This window comes from Pristis pectinata, chromosome 9 (assembly GCF_009764475.1).
Source record: "Pristis pectinata isolate sPriPec2 chromosome 9, sPriPec2.1.pri, whole genome shotgun sequence".
NCBI lineage: Eukaryota > Metazoa > Chordata > Chondrichthyes > Rhinopristiformes > Pristidae > Pristis > Pristis pectinata.
The window spans coordinates 10,056,854-10,076,932 of record NC_067413.1 but is presented as its reverse complement, the minus strand read 5'-3'; the positions used below and the strand labels follow the sequence as shown (position 1 = coordinate 10,076,932).

General features: G+C 42.9%; 1 protein-coding gene across 2 annotated transcripts in view; it reads right to left on the bottom strand.

Moving 5' to 3' along the window:
- LOC127574209 (melanocortin receptor 5-like) overlaps positions 1–20,079 on the bottom strand; it is a 286,745-nt gene that overhangs the window by 246,566 nt on the left and 20,100 nt on the right. Inside the window, exon 2 of one of the 2 annotated variants that reach the window (XM_052023008.1) lies at positions 3,896–8,437. The exons of the other annotated variant lie outside the window; for it this stretch is intronic. Within the exon in view, the coding sequence (XP_051878968.1) occupies positions 3,896–7,117 (3,222 nt within the window). The 5' untranslated portion in view covers positions 7,118–8,437. The remainder of the gene's footprint in view (positions 1–3,895; positions 8,438–20,079) is intronic. 2 annotated transcript variants of the gene reach the window in all.

Genomic DNA, 20,079 nt, shown 5'->3' with positions numbered 1-20,079 from the left:
TAGCAGCACCAGCGAGCTGGGTTCAATTCCCGCCGCTGTCTGTAAGGAGTTCGTACATTCTCCCTGTATCTGCATGGGTTTTCCCTGGGTGCTCTGGTTTCCTCCCACATTCCAAAAACATACGGATTACGGATTTGGGCAAGCTCTGTTGGCGCCGGAAGCGTGGCGACCCTTGCGGGCTGCCCTCAGAACACTCTACGCAAAAGGTGCATTTCACTGTGTGTTTCGATGTACATGTGACTAATAAAGAAATCTTATCTTATCTTAAATGGGTGACCCATTATCCTGAAATTGTGCCCCCCAATTCTAGATTCTCCCTCTCAGCACCTACTCTGTCAACTCTTATTCCTTCTTATCAACCTTCTTATTCCGGCTTCTGCCCTCTTCCTTTCCAGTCCTGATGAAGGGGCTCGACCCAAAATGTTGACTGTTTATTTCTCTCCATAGACGCTGCCTGACCTGCTGAGTTCCTCCAGCATTTTGTGCGTGTTGCTCCAGATTCCAGGCTCCGCAGAATCTCTCGTGTCTCCATCATAATCTTACACATTTCAATAAAACCACCCCTCATCCTTCTAAACTCCAATTAGTACTGGGCCAACCTTTTCAATTGTTCCTCATAAGACAACACCTTATTCTAGGTATCAGTCACCGGAATAAAGACACCAAACTTGGATGCAGCACTCCCAGTGTACTCTCACCAAGATCCTATACAGTTGTAGCAAGACTTCCCTACTTACAACTTTACCCCCACTTGGTATTGGTTTATTGGAATTTATTTATTATAGTCACACGGACCGAGATACAGTGAAAAGCTCTTGGTTTGCATGCCCCCCAGACAGATTATTCCATACATAATTACATTGAGGTAGTAAAAAGAAAACAGATTCAGAATATAGTATTGCAGTTACAGAGCAAGTGCAGTGCAGTTAGGTAGATAAAGTGCAAGAGCCTTGATGAATTAGATTTGGAGATCAAGAGGTCCGTTCAAGAGTCTGATAACAGTGGGATAGAAGCCATCCTTGAGTCTGGTGCTTTGTGTTCTCAGGCTTTTGTATCTTCTGCCTGATTTGAGTGGGGAGAAGAGTGAACGACCAGGGTGGGAGGGGTCCTTGATCATGTTGGCTAATTTCCTGAGGCAGTGGGAAGTGTAGATGGAGTCAATGAAGGGGAGGCTGGTTTGTGTGATGGACTAACTTACATTCACAACTCTCTGCAGTTTCTTGCGGTCTTGGGCAGAGCAGTTGCCAGATCAAGCTGTGATGTATCCAGATAGCATGTTTTCTATGGTGCATCTATAAAAATAATTGTATAGATAATATAAAATCATCTATAAGAGTAATCAGGGACTTAATGAATTTCCTTAGCCTTCTGATGAAATAGAGCTCAACACCCTGTTTCCTTCTAAATTTCCTTTGTAGTAAAGGGCATGGATGTATAGAGACACAGGAAATTCTGCAGATGCTGGATGTATCTGGAGCAATACACAACAAGTGCTGGAGGAACTCAGCAGGTCAGGCAGCATCCATGGAGGGAACTAAACAGTCGACGTTTCGGGCCAAGTGTCACGAACCAGCAACAAAAGAAACACACTGAGCATGATTTAGTGTTAAAAACTATTTTATTAATCACTACTTATGGTAATACGTAAAATAAAAGTAAAAAAAAAATGTTAGTATGTTAGAATTCAAGAATGTTAAACCTCGAACGTTAACCCCAAACTAAACTCGTCGTGTGTGTGTGTGACAAAGTCCAAAACTCCCAGTTCCTGAATGGTTCTTAAAGTTCAGTTCCGCAAGCCATAAGGTGAAACATGAGCAAGGGCTTCTTCAACAACCACCGTTGTCTGAAGATAAGATGTAGATGTAGAAAAACATAGAGAGAGTACATACGAAATCCAAATGTTCCATGATGGAACCCAAACGACACTTCAGTGTTTACTCGGTAGTGACTTCCTCACCCCGAAAAGCATCCGAACCGTGGTCGTCCACACACACAAATACCTGTTTCCTTCTACAGGTCAGCAACAAAGTGAACTCCACTGGATTACTTCCAACTTCCATACATGGATTTCAGTGGCAAACACAGTTATTGTTTCTCATCCATCGATAGAGAAAACAAGCAGGCTGGTGTCTCTCTCCCTTCTCTCTCTCTCCTTCTTCTTCTTCTGACTTCTTCAACAACGTCATTACGTCCTTTATCTTCTATTGACGTAATCACGCCCCACACACACATACACACACACTCTCTATCTTAAAGGGACTTTCACTGAGTCCATAACACCTCCCACCTAAAAAAAATTTTTCCCAAGAAAAATTCAACCGCGCATACCGTTAGTAATGTTAATAATTATCATGCTACACAACTACAGAATATCAGATTAGTACAGATACATGTTTCCCATTTAACATCGGGAAAGACAATCAGCAATCACATTATCTTTGCCTTTAATGTGAGTTATCATGAGATCAAATTCTTGCAAAATTAAACTCCAGTTTAACAGCCTTCTGTTCTTGTTTTTGACTCGGCTCAGAAACACCAATGGGTTATGATCTGTATACACAGTCAATGGTTTCTGAGCGGTGCAAACATATACACTGAAATGTTGCAAGGCTAAAACAAGCGACAGTAATTCTTTCTCTATGGTGGAATAATTCTTTTGATGCTCATTAAATTTCTTTGAAAAGTAAGCTACAGGATGGTCAATATCATCAAGGTCACCCTTCTGCAACAACACAGCTCCTGCAGCTTCATCACTGGCATCTACTGCTAATGAAAATGGCTTTTCAAAGTCAGGTGTTCTGAGCACAGGATGGTAGCATAAAATGGCTTTCAGCTTCTCAAATGCTTCTTGACAAGAATCTGTCCAAACAAACTTTACTCCCTTCTTCTGAAGATTAGTTAGGGGAAGAGCAATATCAGCAAAATTTTTACAAAATTTTCGATAATATCCAACCATTCCCAAAAATCTTCTAACAGTCCTCGTACCTGTGGGAATAGGGAACTCAGATATTGCTTGAACTTTTGCCTGAACAGGAGCTTGCTTGCCTTGACCTACAACATAACCAAGATACGTCACAGTGGCATGGCCAAATTCACTTTTAGCCAAGTTAACTGTAAGGTTAGCCTTGGAAAGTCTTTCAAACAACCTTTCTAACGCAGAGATGTGATCTTCCCAAGTATCATTCCCAGTCACTAAGTCGTCAATGTAGGCATCTGTATGTTTTAACCCATGAATCACTGAATTAATCATTCTTTGAAATGTTGCTGGAGCATTTTTCATTCCAAATGGCAAAACATTGTATTCATACAATCCAGAAGGGGTTACAAAGGCTGAAATCTCCCTTCCTCTATCTGTTAATGGAACACACCAGTACCCTTTTAATAGGTCAATCTTTGTAAGAAATTTTGCCTTTCCCACTCTGTCTATGCAATCATCCACTCTAGGAATAGGGTAAGCATCTGACTTTGTTACAGCATTCACTTTCCTGTAATCTGTGCAAAATCTAACAGTTCCATCAGGTTTAGGTACAATAACACAGGGCGAACTCCAATTTGAAGTAGAATGTCTAATAATATCATTTTCCAACATGTATTTTATTTCCTGATCAACAAGTTTACTTTTTTCCACATTCATTCGATATGGGTGTTGTTTGATTGGTTTTGCATCCCCAACATCAACATCATGGGTAATTATCGATGTTCTGTTTGGAACATCTGGGAACAGATTTTTAAATTTTAAAATTAATTCTCTCATCTGTTGTTTTTGTGAAACTTGTAAATGGTCCAACTTCGTTTCAAGGTTCTCCATGATATTTTGGTTTTTCAGTTTCGATGGAACAATATTTGGTCTAAATTGGCCTTCCTCAACATCAACATCAGGCATTCTAGAAACAACCTTTTCACCATCCACCAAGGCCACAACTGAATCCCTCTCATAATAAGGTTTTAGCATGTTTACATGACAGAGTTGTGTTTTCTTGCGTCTATCTGGTGTTTTGATTATATATGTTAGATCAGTCACTCGAGATTCAATAACATAGGGTCCAGAAAAACGAGCTTGCAAGGGATTATTTTGGCTAGGGAAAAATACCAACACCTTTTGCCCCACTGCGAATGTCCTAGGCCGAGCACGTCTATCAAAATATGTCTTCATTCTTATCTGGCTTGTTTTCAGATTCTCTCTCGCTAGCTGGCAGACTCTCTCCAACCGAGTTTTAAATTTTTGGACATAGTCCAACAGACTCAAGTGAACTTCCTCATTAACCCATTGCTCTCTTAACAACTCCAAAGGTCCTCTCACCCGATGTCCAAACACAAGCTCAAACGGACTAAATCCGATTGACTCCTGGATCGATTCTCTAACGGCAAACAAAAGTAAATGGATACCTTCGTCCCAATCCTTGGTGTTTTCAAAGCAATAAGTCTTCAGCATATTTTTGAGAGTAGAATGAAATCTCTCCAGAGCTGCTTGAGATTCTGGGTGATATGCAGATGATACAATCTGCTTTGCTCCCAGCTCATAGACTATTTGTTGAAAAATTTTTGACATAAAATTACTACCTTGATCAGATTGGATTTCTTTTGGCAAACCAAACAAGGTAAAAAATTTTACAAGAGCCTTTGACACCGTCTTGGCCTTAATATTTCTAAGGGGTATTGCCTCTGGAAATCTAGAAGTGGCACACATGATGGTTAACAAATACTGATTTCCAGTCTTAGACTTTGGTAATGGGCCAACACAGTCCACAATCACCTTCGAAAAGGGTTCACCAAAAGCAGGAATTGGTTTCAAAGGAGCCACAGGGGGTTTTTGCTTTGGTTTACCTACCATCTGACATGTGTGGCAGGTTCGACAAAACATCACCACATCTTTTCTCAAACCAGGCCAATAGAATTGTTTCAAGATCTTCCCTACAGTTTTATTCACACCAAAATGACCACCCAAAGGCATACTATGGGCCAGGTTTAAAATCTCATCCCTATAAACTTTTGGAACAACAACCTGATGAATAACTTCCCATTCCTCAGTAACAGGAACATGAGGAGGTCTCCATTTCCTCATTAACACTCCATTTTTGACATAGTATCCAATTGGTACTTTTTCAATCTCCTCACATGAGAGAGCTTTTTCTGTCAATTCTGTCAACTCAGGGTCCTTTGTCTGTTCCACCATAAAATCCTTCCTTGACAAAGACAAATCTTTAAATTCAGGCTCACTATAAGGATGTTGATCCTCCAGTGAAGACAGAAAAGTCTCAGATAAGGCATCAAAATTTTCTTCCTGTTTAGGACTGTCACAAGGAACTACATCAGACTGCACCGGACTGTCTGTCTTGGCTAATTCTCTAGCTCTAGCTCGAGTCACCGCACATGATGGGTAAACATCTGAATCATCCTCAGACTCATCAATCCTTGGTTTGGTTGTTAACCGTACCACAGGATCACTTTCTCCATTTGCAAGGTCATTTCCCAATAACAAAGAAACTCCTTCCACTGGCAAACTAGGTCTTATCCCTATCTCGACTGGTCCTTCTACGAACTTTGACTTTAAAATCACCCTGTGAAAAGGGACAGACATGGTCTCACCTGTAACGCCTCGTATTAGATTTACCTCACCAGTGTCACTTTCTTCACCAAAATTTAAAACACTGTCCAGCAAGAGAGATTGACTAGCCCCAGTATCTCTAAGAATTTTCACTGGCACCTGGGGTGACTCATCATTCAGTGAAACAAAACCCTCTGATACATACGAACGGAATTCTTTTCTCACCTCCTCCAACTTTTCCGCTTTTACCTCTTGCAAGGACTGATCTTTAATAGCATCTCCTAAACCTTTTTGATTTTTAATTGCCTGAAAGCAAGCATTGGGCCCAGCTTCCTTCTTTTTCTTCAAAAGGGCACAATTAGATATCACGTGGCCAGGTTTCCTACAGTAATAACAAGTACGCTCAACAGATTTCTCCAGCCCTGGCTTCTTTTCATCTTTTCCTTTTTGATTACCTCCCAATTTAATCTCTGGTTTACCTGGATTGTCTTTGTAACTCTTTTGAAAGGTTTTAGGTTGTCCCCATTTGGATTTATGGGTTAAAGCATAATCATCTGCCAACCTAGCAGTTTCTTGTAAAGTTTCCACTGCCTTTTCATTTAAATATGTTGTTAATTCAGCTGGAACACATCTTTTAAAGTCTTCCACCAGTATCAATTCTGTCAATTTATCATAATCCCCATCTACATTTTTAGCCAGGCACCATCGTTCAAAACATATTCTCTTTCCATTGGCAAATTCCATATAAGTCTGATCTGCAGATTTCCTCAAGTCTCTGAATTTTTGTCTATAAGCCTCAGGGACCAATTCATAGGCCTTCAATATAGCTTGTTTTACCTTGGTATAATCAGCTGCATCCTCAACAGACAAAGCAGAATAAGCTTTTTGAGCTTTACCTTTAATCACACTCTGTACCATAAGAGCCCATCCTTTCCTTGGCCAGTTTGAACTCACAGCAACCTTTTCAAAATGTTGGAAATACTGATCAACCTGATCTTCTTCAAACGGAGGGACTAATCGAACCTCCCTGCTGGCTGAAAAATCATCATCAGAATCAGATTCCGAACTCCTACGCTTCATTTGTAACTCATGCTGCCTCTTTTTCTCCTCGTTATCCAGCTCCATCTGCTTCATTGCTAGATCAGCCTCTATCTTCATCTGAGTTAGCTTTTGTTCGGCCTCTATCTTTAACTGGGTTTGCTCTCGTTCAGCCTCTAATCTCTTTTGTTCGGCATCTAATTTCTTTTGTTCTCGTTCGGCCTCTAATCTCTTTTGCTCTCGTTCAGCCTCTATCTTTAACTGGGTTTGTTCTCGTTCAGCTTCTATCTTTGCCAGCTGCACCTGTGCCTCAGAAATTGCTATTTCACTGCCAGGAAACTGTTTTAACACTTCCTTCTCAAACACCTTCTTTTCCACATAATGGCCAGCTATCAATCTCTGAATATCTGCCTTTCTCATAGACTGCTTTACTTCTGTAAGGTTTAGCCTGGTAGCAATCTTTATCAAATCATCCTTTTTCGCCACCTCCAATCCCTTTTGGGTTGGTGACTCCAAAAATGCCTTAATATCCATTGCTGCTGGTTTCCACACACACAAGCCAATTAAAAAGAATTTGGATTGAATCCCGAACAAATCTTGTCAATCTGGGGAACGATCCCAGACGACACTCGTTAACCTTGGGAACGATCCCGGACGAGCCCCCAATTTTGTCACGAACCAGCAACAAAAGAAACACACTGAGCATGATTTAGTGTTAAAAACTATTTTATTAATCACTACTTATGGTAATACGTAAAATAAAAGTAAAAAAAAAATGTTAGTATGTTAGAATTCAAGAATGTTAAACCTCGAACGTTAACCCCAAACTAAACTCGTCGTGTGTGTGTGTGACAAAGTCCAAAACTCCCAGTTCCTGAATGGTTCTTAAAGTTCAGTTCCGCAAGCCATAAGGTGAAACATGAGCAAGGGCTTCTTCAACAACCACCGTTGTCTGAAGATAAGATGTAGATGTAGAAAAACATAGAGAGAGTACATACGAAATCCAAATGTTCCATGATGGAACCCAAACGACACTTCAGTGTTTACTCGGTAGTGACTTCCTCACCCCGAAAAGCATCCGAACCGTGGTCGTCCACACACACAAATACCTGTTTCCTTCTACAGGTCAGCAACAAAGTGAACTCCACTGGATTACTTCCAACTTCCATACATGGATTTCAGTGGCAAACACAGTTATTGTTTCTCATCCATCGATAGAGAAAACAAGCAGGCTGGTGTCTCTCTCCCTTCTCTCTCTCTCCTTCTTCTTCTTCTGACTTCTTCAACAACGTCATTACGTCCTTTATCTTCTATTGACGTAATCACGCCCCACACACACATACACACACACTCTCTATCTTAAAGGGACTTTCACTGAGTCCATAACACAAGACCCTTCATCAGGACTTCCCTAACCATTCTTTGACGTTAATCCTGGCCCAGATAGTGCATTTTCTACTGAAGCTTTGTAGAAATGATTACAGATTACATTTGTCACTCACTCTCCCTTGATTATTATCAATGTGAACAATTAATAGACGACTTCCTTCTGCAGGGGAACGGCACATTGCATGCAAAATCGGGATAAAGCCAAAGAAAACCTCTCAGACACAACAGAGGTTGAGTAGGTATTTATCTATTGTATTGTATTGTATTGTATTGTTCTGATACTTGATGACTAAATGTCAATGTAAGATGAAAAATCCACTTAATTGGAGTGCTTTGTTGCTTTGAAATGGCTCTTGAAATAAGCATTTACTTTTCATTCTGGACCAACTCCACAATTAGTTCTCTCTAAGAGATAAAGCTAAACAATCCTCTAGTTCAAAGATAACTCAGGAGATCAGGCTGCGTCTGTAGAAAGAGAACAGGGTTAACAATTTGCTCCAAGATCCTTCACCAGAACTGGGCATAAGAGAAATAAGTTAGTTTTAACTTGACCAAAGAGTTGGTCAAAAAGTTGAGAGTTGCCATGAAACAACTTTTCACCCCTCTTCACTGCTTTGTAGTAACACATACCTGCTGATGTGTTCTGCTCCAAAGATGCCCTAAAGATCTTTTACCATCCTATTTTATATCCCTACAGAGATGTACAGTATATCCGAATTTCATATTTCCTTACAACAAAGCAGGCCATTCAACTGATTCTATCTCTGCCAGCTCACGGAGCTCTCCCATTTCTCCACTAAGTTTGTCTGTTTCCCATTCCTGTCAATATCCCCTCAGATTCTACCACTCGCCTACACGCGGGGGGCAATTTACAGTGGCCAATTGATCTACCAACCCGCACGTCATTGGGATGTGGGAGGAAACCGGAGCACCCAGAAGAAACCCACGTGGTTACTGGGAGAACGTGCAAACTGCACAAAGGTTGAACCCGTGTCGCTGGAGCTATGAGGCAGCAGCAGCGCCATTGTACTGCCCAGAAATTCCGGTCAGGTAACATCTGCAGACTCAGATCCAGGGCCAAAGCTTTGGCTACCGATGATAAGTCATTGACTGCAGTTCCCTAGTACAATAAGATGGACCCTTGACCTCACAATCTACCTCATTATGACCTTGCACCTTAGGTCTACCTGCACCACACTCACTCTGTAACTATAACACTTTATTCTTCACTATGTCATTGTTTAACCTTGTACTACCTCAATGCACTGTTGTAATGAATTGATCTGCATGAATGGTATGGAAGACAAGTTTTTCACTGTACCTCAGTGACAATAATAAGCCAATTTACTGGAAATGTTTGGGCAGGACTCCTTCCTGGGGGCAGACTTCTGCTGGAAAGACAGCTCTCGGTTCTTTGTCATGGCCCGGGGCAGCACAAGTCTCTCCCAGTGCAAAAAGGAAGGCTGTCCTCACAGAATCAGGTTGACACCCCAAGTTCATGGGTTGTCGAAGCCGTCACTGAATCTGAAGGCTTGCACATGTTTATGAATCATAAACATTCAAAATCACGGGGGAACTACTAAAAAATAAAAATGTCACAAATAGGCAGATACGTTAGGGTCATTTAAGTGACTCTTAGATATACACATGAATGAAAGAGAAATGGGGGGCTATGTGGGAGGGAAGGGTTAGATCTTAGAGCAGGATAAAATGTTGGCACAACATTGTGGGCTGAAGGGCCTGCACTGTGCTGTAGTGTTCTATGTAGCCACTAAATTTCCAAAATCTAAAATATTACAGAACATTCATACACACTTTAAAACAACTAAATATATTTAATCATTTTGAATTAAATCCAATGAATTGGAATTGGTTTATTATTGTCACTTGTACCGAGGTACAGAGCAAAACTTGTCTTGCATACTATTCATCCAGATCAATTCATTACACACTACATTGAGGTAGTACAAGGTAAAACAATACAGAATGCAGAATAAAGTGTAAGAACTACAGAGAAAGTGCAGTGCAGGCAGACAATAAAGTGCAAGGTCATAATGAGGTAGATTGTGAGGTCAATGAAAAGATGATCCCGTGAATGAAGACAAGAGGAATTGCAATATTGCTGGAATCCAGAATAAAAAAACAATGCGGGAAGAACTCAGTGGGTCAATCAGCATTCGAGGCAGCGAAAGGTGTATGTCGATGTTTTATGTCAAGACTCCGCAGCACACTTTCTAACTGTCCCAATTTATCCATGGAACAGGTGACCTTGATAATGTATCCACATGACAACCCTGACCTCACCCTCTCAGAGATATTCTCCTTGTCCTATCCATCCCTCCCCCATCCTCTCTGCAACTCAAAACTAACTTGTTTTCTCTCTTTTCCAGTTCTGTCGAAGGGTCTTCCACCTGAAACATTGACTCGGTTTCTCTCTCTATAGACGCTGCCCGACCTGCTGAGTGTTTCCAACCTGTCCTGCCTTTTATTTCAAAGAGCTGGGAGGCTGTGGAAGTTTGGTATTGGCAATTGGTTTATTATACCGAGGTACAGTGAAAAACTTGTCTTGCGTACCATTCGTACAGATCAATTCATTACACAGTGCATTGAGGTAGTCTGGCAGTAATGCTGTCACAGCAGAAGTTAACCCTGCCACCTTAAACCAGTGCCCTCCCTGGACTCTGGGACTTCTCTGCAGAAATGTGCATATGTCTATGGGAAGGCTGGGCTCCTGGAGCCATTGCTAACTCTGGTTCTTTCTCTGAAGAGCGTCTCCAGGATTTTCTGCGCCGTTACGAATTCCAGATGTGCAGTATTTTGCATTTGTGCCATGGCTTGAATCATAGGATTATAGATTCCCAGAGTCATACAGCATGAAGGCAAGCCCTTCAGCCTATCATCTTGACCATCAAGCACACTATTTACATCCTACACTAATGCCATTTCATTCTCCCTGCTTTCATATTAAGCCACCACCACCCCCCTCCCCCCTCTCCCCCCCCCCCCCCCCCCCCCAGACTTTATCACTCTAGGGGCAATTTATGGTGGCCAATTAACTGATTGACCTGCGCATCTTTGGAACTTTGGAGGAAACTGGAGCACCTGGAGGAAACTGGGAGAACATGCAAACTCTACAGAGGCAGCACCTGAGGCAGCTTTAGGCAAGATGTCAGTAGTGGATTGCCGTGAGGGTTAGTAACTCAGAGGGGTTAGTGTGGTTTGCTGATAGCACAAAGTTGGAGTGGAACTGTGAGCTGTAATGAGGCTCTATGTGTAGATGTGTTCAGTCAATAACAGAGGAGAAATGTGAAGATATTCACTTTGGTGATTTTGGTGAAGCCGCATTTGGAATAATGTGTTTGGTTTTGTTCAGCCTGCTACAGGAAAGGTGCCATTAAGCTGGAAAGAGTGCAGAGGAGATTTATGAGGATGTTGCTGGGACTTGACGGACTGGGTTATGGAGAGAAGTTGAGCAGGTTGGGACTTTTTTCACTGGAGTGTAGGAGAAGGAGGGGTGATATACTGTATAGAGGTGTATAAAATTACGAGGGGCATAGATAGGGCAAATGCGCACAGTCTTTTTTCCCAGGGTTAGGGAATCAAGAACTAGAAGGCATAGATTTAAGGTGAGAGGGGAGAGATTTAATAGGAACCTGAGGGGCAATCTCTGCACCCAGAGGGTGGTCAGTATATGGAACGAGCTGCCAGAGGAAGTGGTTGAGGCAGGTACATTAACAACATTTAAAAGGTGCTTGGACAGGTACATGGATAGGAAAGGTTTAGAGGGATATGGGCCAAATGCAGGCAAATAGGATGAGCTCAGATGGGAATCTTGGTCGGCATGGACCAGTTGGGCTGAAGGGCCGCTTTCGTGCTGTGTGATTGATGGGAAAAATAGAAAAGTATATATTTTTTAATGGTGAGAGACTGGAGAAATATTGACAATCATCAGGAGCTGTGAGACCTACACAAACCTTTGGAAGTTACTATGCAGGTAATAACAGGCAATTATGACATCAAATTGGTACGTTAGCATTTAAAACAAATGTAAGGCGCTGACATTTGACTCCACCTCCCCACCCCTCTTAACCTCGCCATTGTCTCTAAATTGCTTGTGTGACACCCAAGTAATTATCAGGAAAACTGAAGCTATTGTCTTTGATTGCCACATCCAGCTGTTCTCTCGCTCCCAACTGCACCCTTCTCCCTGGCAACTGCCTCAGATTGAACAACTGTTTTCAAGTTTAGTGTTTAATTAGATTCTGAAACGACCTTTACTTCTCGTATCCATGACAACACAGAAGACCGCCTATATCCATCTCCGTGACTCTGTCTGAACCCGCTCCTGCTTTAGGTCATCTGCTGCAGTAATCTTCATCTATGGAGGGCTTAATTATTCCCAGCCCGTTTCTGTCTACTCTCTCCAAGCCTATGCTTATCCAATCTCTGTCTTACTGTCCAGTCCACCAATCATCCCAGCACTTGTCATTAAAACAATACCCTAATTTTCAAATTCTCATCCTTATTTGCAAAAAATCTCACGGAGCAACTCAGCAAATCTCCCTCTCCCAGTAACGTCCTCCAAATGTAACAAAAAATCTGCTGGAGCAACTCAGCAGGTCGAGCAACATCTGTTCGGGGAAAGAGCTGTCGATGTTTTGGGTTGAAACCCTACATTTGGACATTTCCTGTATTAGGAAACTCCTTTCCCCCCACAGATGGTGCTCCACCCACTGAGCTCCTCCGGAAGATTGTTTGTTGCTCTAGATTCAGCCAGATTTGCAGAAATGGGTGGAGAAATGGCAGATGGAGTTTAACCTGGCCTAATGTGAAGTGCTGCGCTTTGGGAGATCAAATGTAAAGGCACAGTACACTGTTAATGGCAAGACCCTTAACAATGTTGATGTGCAGAAGGATCTTGGGGTGCAAGACCATAGCCCTCTGAAAGTGACTGCACAGGTTGATAGGGTGGTAAAGAAGGTATATGGCATGCTCGCCTTTATTAGTTGAGGAATTCAGTTCAAGAGCTGGGAAGTTATGTTGCAGCTTTATAAAACTTTAGTTAGGCCACATCTGAAGTATTGCATCCAATTCTGGTCGCCCCATTACAGGAAGGATGTGGAGGCTTTGGAGAGCATGCAGGCTTACCAGGATGCTGCCTAGATTAGAGGGCATGTGCTTTAAGGAGAGGTTGGACAAACTTGGGTTGTTTTCTCTGGAGTGGCGGAGGCTGAGGGGAGATCTGATAGACGTTCATAAGATTGAGAGGCATAGATAGACAGCCGGTATCTTTTTCCCAGGGTTGAAATGTCTAATACTAGAGGGCATGCATTTAAGGTGAGAGGGGTTGTTCAAGGGAGATGTGTGGGGCAAGTTTTTTTACACAAAATGGTGGGTGCCTGGAATGTGCTGCCAGGGGTGCTGGTGGAGGCAGATACAATAGAGGCACTTAAGAGGTCCTTTGGTAGGCACATGCATGTGTAGGAAATGGAGGGATATGGACATGGTGTAGGCAGAGGGATTAGTATAGTTGGGCATTTGATTACTAATTTAATTAGTTCAGCACAACATTGTGGGCCGAAGGGCCTGTTCCTGTGCTGTACTGTTCTTTGTTCTACTTGCAGTCTCTTGTGTCTCCATTATCCTCCAAATAATTTGTTGTCATCCAACTCTGGTCTCTTCAGCAGCTCAGTCCAGCTGAAACGTCGACCGTCCATTATCCTCCACGCCGCTGAGTTCCTCCAGTGCTTTGTGTGTTGCTCCATAATCCAGTATCTGCAGTCTCTTGTGTCTCTGGTTTATTAATCACTCCATAGTTGGCAACCATGGCTTCAGCTGCCAAAAACCCTAAGCTCCTGAATAAATCTTTTTATACCTCATTGCCTCTCTTTCCTCCTTGAAGATGCTCCTTCGTATCTCCTTGACCAAGACTGGGCTATCTATACTGATCCCATTTACCAACACTTGGACCTTGGTGATTCAAGTGCTTATTGAGATCATTCTTGTGGGTGTCTCCGCCTCCACCACACACTCAGCCTGGGCATTCCACATTCCAACCATACTCTGGATGAAAATGTTCTTTGGCAGATTCCTTACGTTAAACTGATGCCCTCAGATATTTTATATAATTGGCATTGAGAAAAGAATGGTGCCAGGGCTCGAGGGCCTAAGTTAGAGGGAGAGTTTGGGCTGGCTAGGACTTTATTCCTTGGACTGTAGTGGTGACCTTAGAGGTGTATAAAATCATGAGGGGCATAGATAGGGTGAACGCACACAGTCTTTTTCCTGGTGAAAGGGAACCAAAAACTAGAGGGCATAGGTTTAAGGTGAGGGGGAAAGATTTAAAGGGGATCTGAGGGACAACTTCTTCATGCAGAGGGTGGTGTGTACATGGAGCGAGCTGCCAGAGAAAGTAGTTGAGGCAGGTACAACAACAATGTTTAAAAAACATTTGGATACATCTATGGATAGGAAAGATTTAGAGGGATATGGGCCAAACACGGGCAAATAGGACTGGCTTTGGTGGGTATCTCGGTCAGCTTGGATAAGTTAGGGCAAAGTGCTGTAATACTCTATGATTCTGTATAGAGTATTAACAAGCCATTTCACCCACATAATCTGCACTGGACCATGTTTAAATTTATTTATCTATTGATTTACTTATTGTAGAAATGTTGCAGTAAACAGGAAGGATCTATTTCCCTTAGCAAAAGGGCCAAAACCTGGGGGCAAAGATTTAAGTTAGTTGCTGAAATCATAAGAGGAGATGTGGGAAAATCTTTCTTCATCCAAGACAGAGAGGGGGCCTGGAACTTGGGATCTGTGTGAAACGACTGTGGAGCAGAAACCCTCATCATGTTTAAACAGCACTTGTACGTGTACAGAGCTTTGCCCTGCAGGGCTACGGACCTGGGGTCAGAAGGTGAGATTGGGCTGGGCAGCTCTTCTGTGATCAGATACAATGGGCTGAATGGCCTCCTCCCCATTTCATAAATTTTCTCTGATTCTATGTCTGAATGGGGCAATTAGAAGTGGGATGAACCCTTCAGGAATAGATCCCACTGGAGTTGGCAACCCTCCAACTTTCCCCAGTCCTTCCCATTTACACCAACATTTCCATGACAAATAAAAAAATATTTAAAATTGGTTTATTATTCTCACACTCATGACTGCATGGTCAGATTCTGCTCTAACTCCATCTACAGGTTTGCAAATGATACCACTGTAGTGGGCCATATCTCAAATAATGATGAGTTGCATGCAGGAAGGAGATAGCGAGCTTAGGGACATGGTGTCGTGACAACAACCTTTCTCTCAATGTCAGCAAAGGAGCTGGTCATTGACTTCAGGAAGGGGGACGGTGCGCATGTTCCTGTCTACATCAACGGTGCTGAGGTCGAGAGGGTTGAGAGCTTCAAGTTCCGAGGAGTGAACATCACCAATAGCCTGTCCTGTTCCAACCACATAGATGCCACAGCCAAGAAAGCTCACCAGCGCCTCTATTTCCTCAGGAAGCTAAAGAAATTTAGCATGTCCCCGTCGACCCTTACCAATTTTTATTGATGCACCACAGAAAACATCCTATCCAGATGCATCACGGCTTGGTATGGCAACTGCAAGAAACTGCAGAGTTGTAGACACAGCTCAGTACATCACAGAAACCAGCTTCCCCTCCATGGAATCTATCTACACCTCTCGCTGCCTCGGTAAAGCAGCCAGCATAATCAAAGACTCCACCCACCCCGGACATTCTCTCTTCTCCCCTCTCCCGTCGGGCAGAAGATACAAAAGCCTGAAAGCACGTACCACCAGACTCAAGGACAGCTTCTATGTCGCTGTTATAAGACTATTGAACGGTCCCCTGTACGATAAAATGGACTCTTGACCTCACAATCTACTTTGTTATGACCTTGCACCTTATTGTCTGCCTGCACTGCACTTCCCTGTAGCTGTTACACTTTATTCTGCATTGTTATTGTTTTCCCTTGTACTACCTCAATGCACTGTGTAATGAATTAACCTGTACGATTGGTATGCAAGACAAGTTTTTCACTGTACCTCGGTACAAGTGACAATAATAAACCAGTACAGACGATCTATGCCAGTAGTAAGTTGGGCAGCACTTCTGACCCTTGAGGAAGAGGGTTGTGAGTTTATAAATTTAGGCTGGTGATGTCTTCTGGATAAAATGTTAAACTAAGTTCCCTTGTGCACCATCAGGTAGATATTATGGGAGACACAAGAGACTGCAGATGCTGGAATCTGAAGCAAATAAAAATGAGCTGCTGGAGGAACTCAGCGGGTCAGGTAGCATCTGTGGACGGAAATGGAGCGTTGACGTCTTGGGTTGAGAGGAAGGTTCAGTCCTTCATCTAGACTGAAAGATAGAGGGGAGGTAGCCAGTATAGAGCAGTGACGGAAGGGGAGGAGCAACAGCTGGCAAGCGATAGGTGGATCCAGGTGAGGAGGGCTGATAAGCAGATGGAGGAGGGGAGAGGGGAAATAGTGACAGAGGCTGGGAGGTGATGGGTGGAAGTGACAAGGTGCTGGAGATCTTGCAATCTGATCAGAGATGAAGGTGGACCATGGAATCAAGTGAGCGGTGGGGAGGTCAGATGGGAACAGTGGGAGGGGGTCATATTATAGATCCCACAGCACCAGTTCTCCCTATGGTCCTGGTAAGTAATTATCTTTCACTCAATTACCGCATTGCTGTTTGTGGGATCTTGCTTTGTATCAAAAGCCTATATTTCAAGTGACCGCACTTCTTTAGTTGTATCACTTCTGGAGGAAACGAGAAAGGTGCTGTAGAAATGTGGATCTTTGATGTTTTGTTTAATTCCAAACCTATTTTAACCCCTTCTGGATTAACAATGTGGTATTGGTATTGGTTTATTATTGTCACTTGTACTGAGGTACAGGGAAAAACTTGTCTTGCATACCGTTCATACAGATCAATTCATTACACAGTGCAGAGGCATTGAGTTAGTACACAGTGCATTGAGGTAGTACAGGTAAAAACAATAACAGTATAGTGTAAAGTGTCACAGTTACAGGGAAGTCCATTGCGGGTAGACAATAAGGTGCAAGGTCATAACAAGGTAGATTGTGAGGTCAAGAGTATAAGGGAACCGTTCAATAGTCTTATCACAGTGGGGTAGAAGCTGTCCTTGAGCCTGGGGGACCACTACCCCATCTCCCACCTCCTTCCCCTTCTGCTGGATGTCCACAACATGTTGAGGGCTGCTGTTCTTTACACAGAGATCGCTCAAGAACAGGCAAGTGTTGGACTAGGTTGGTGCTGATCTTTGCCAGGCAATTGTTTAGTGACTGAGGAATCGTGTAAGCAAACAGCATTGAGGATTGAAGTGATTCCTCAGCAGGCATTTCATGCTGTGACAATACATGATTCCTTCATTCTGGCAAGAAGCTCAGAGTCTTGGAGCCAGTATTGACGGATACATTTCCCAGTTTAGTGACTGACTTTATAGACAATATCAGCACCTTCCAAATATCTTTAATTATCACCCCAAGCATCTCTTCAGGGGCCAGAGAGGTGGCACAGTGGCACAACTGGAAGAGCAGCCCAGAGACCTGGGTTCAATCCTGACCTTAGGATCAGTACAACACTGTTATTCCTTTGTGATTTCTTTTAATGGATATTTGGAAATACGTGAAACTTAGTTGCTCTAATTTTCTGGATGATCACGTGAATGGTGTCTAATTGCCCAGCTGGGTGTTAAAAATAATTCCCATTGATCGGTCGATGATTTTCTTCCATTGATAATCTTTGTTCTTTTTGTACTGTACAAACTGCTTGCTGAAATGCCTGGCTCCACAGGAGGTTCTGTTTACCAATCCTGTTCTGACAATCTGAAATGTCATTTCTTTTTTCTATTTTTGTTTTTGATTTCCAGCATCTGACATCTGTGCACAGTAATCTTGTTCCAGTCTTGTACCCCCTGATGGTACAGGCACAGCTTGCTGGTCCTGGGAGATCATGCTGATGCCCTTTGATTCCAGCTCTGTTTCCCATCGGCACCCCTCCCATAACTGTTGTTTTATACTGAACCAGACTGATCCTGGTGGTATGCCACTGTTTATGGGGTTTTAACCATGAAAACAACCTTCAACCACAACCCTCTGCCTCCTGTTACTAAGCCAACGTCAGAGCCAATTTGTCTAATTGCCCTGGATTCCATAGACTCTTACCTTTGGGACAATCAAAAATAAGTATTCTGACTGGCTGCATCATGGTCTGGTACGGCAATTCAAATGCACAGGAACATAAGAAGCTGCAGAGAGTAGTGGACTCATTCCAATACATTACAGGCACATCCCTCCCCACCATCAATATCTCTACAGGAGGTGCTGCCGCAAGGAGGCAACATCTGTCATCAAAGATCCCCACCATCTGGGCCATGCCATCTTCTTGCAGCTACCATCGGGCAGGAGGTACAGAAGCCTGAAGTCCCACACCACCAGGTTCAAGAACAGCTACTTCCCTTCAACCATTCAGTTCTTGAACCAACCTGCACAACCCTAATCACTACCTCAGTAGAGTAACACTATGACCACTTTTCACTACAACAGACTTTTTTTTGTTCTACTTGTTTTCTTTCTTGTGTAATTTTGTATAATTTATGTTTTTCTCGTGCATGTTGTGTATCAAATGCGATGTGCCTGTGATGCTGCTGCAAGCAAGTTTTTCATTGCACCTGTGCACACATGTACTTGTGCACATGACAATAAACTTGACTTTGACTTTTAGTGGCCCATTGTGTGACCTTGTCAAAAGCCTTAATGAGGTCCATGTGGCCAACATGAATCACATCACCCTCATCAGAACACTTGCTCAAAAAATTTATTCAAATTGATCTCAACCTACTTTGCCCATAACCAATAGGATGGGGATGGGCGCAACCCTGCTCTTAACCATCACTAATTGACTGTCTATTGGAGCCAATTAATATTGGGAGAATGGCTCACCTCTATCAATGTAACTACCAATGTATGCACTGCACAGGTATCTGGATAAGGGGATCAAGCCCTGTCTTTAGAGACTTTGGAAAAACCTCCAAGCTGATGTTATGTGAGGGCGCGCTGCTGTTGGAGGTGCTGCCTATTGGCTGAGATCTTAATCCAGGACCTAATTGGTCCTCTGGGTGTAAAAGATCCCTCAACATTACCTTGAGGTGAGACGGGATTCCTCCCTGGTGTCCTGCTCGATATTTATTGCTCACACACCACCACTGAAACAGGTCATTTGGTCATTACCACAATGCGTTGGTCTGCCTGAAACTTGTTGGTCTTCCAGCACAGTGAGACGTCCGTCGGGGAATGCTGCTGACTGGCACAGTCCAGGTTGCGGCAGTACGTGCTGAGGGACGCACTGAAGCTCGGTGCGGCCAATGCTCTGTGGGGAAGGACCACAGTCTGGGCTTCTTCCGCTACCGCACAGGGAGGGGCCGAGTTGGGTGGGGAAGCCCCTCAGACAATGAAAGAGGGTATCATCCCGGGGACCACATGAGTGGTAATAGTGCTATGGGTTTAAAAATATGTTAACCCTATTAAATGTAATGACCATGAATGTAAAAGTTTTGCACTATTTCTTCTTTTGTATATTTTTTTATTATGAATAAAGTTTATTTTTTTTAAATATATAAAAAAAGTGCTGACTGTGGGATACCACTGTACACAAACTGTTTGTTACATCTGTGTGTTTGGAACTCTCTCAATGTTTGAAATGGCCTGACTTCTGTGAAAGTTACTGTTGAGATGCAAGGTCTCACATTCCCAATCAGTGAGCTGGGTTAAAGATGCACCAACTCATCTCAAGTGCTGCAGTACACTGGGGAATTAGATTTAATTTTTTATTTTGAGAGTGTAATGATGGAGTGACAGCTGCCAGTGGGATATTAATAAAGTCCAGTGGTCAATATCAGGTGGGTGAGGGAATTGGACAGTCCTGTCTGTGCTTCCATTCAGGAATGGGAATCCAAGCTCAGAGATCCATCAACATATTTAATATCTGTTAATAAAATACATTAAACATCGACAGCTGTGCAATAGTTCTGGCAACTATTCTTCTCATTATCACTTGCATG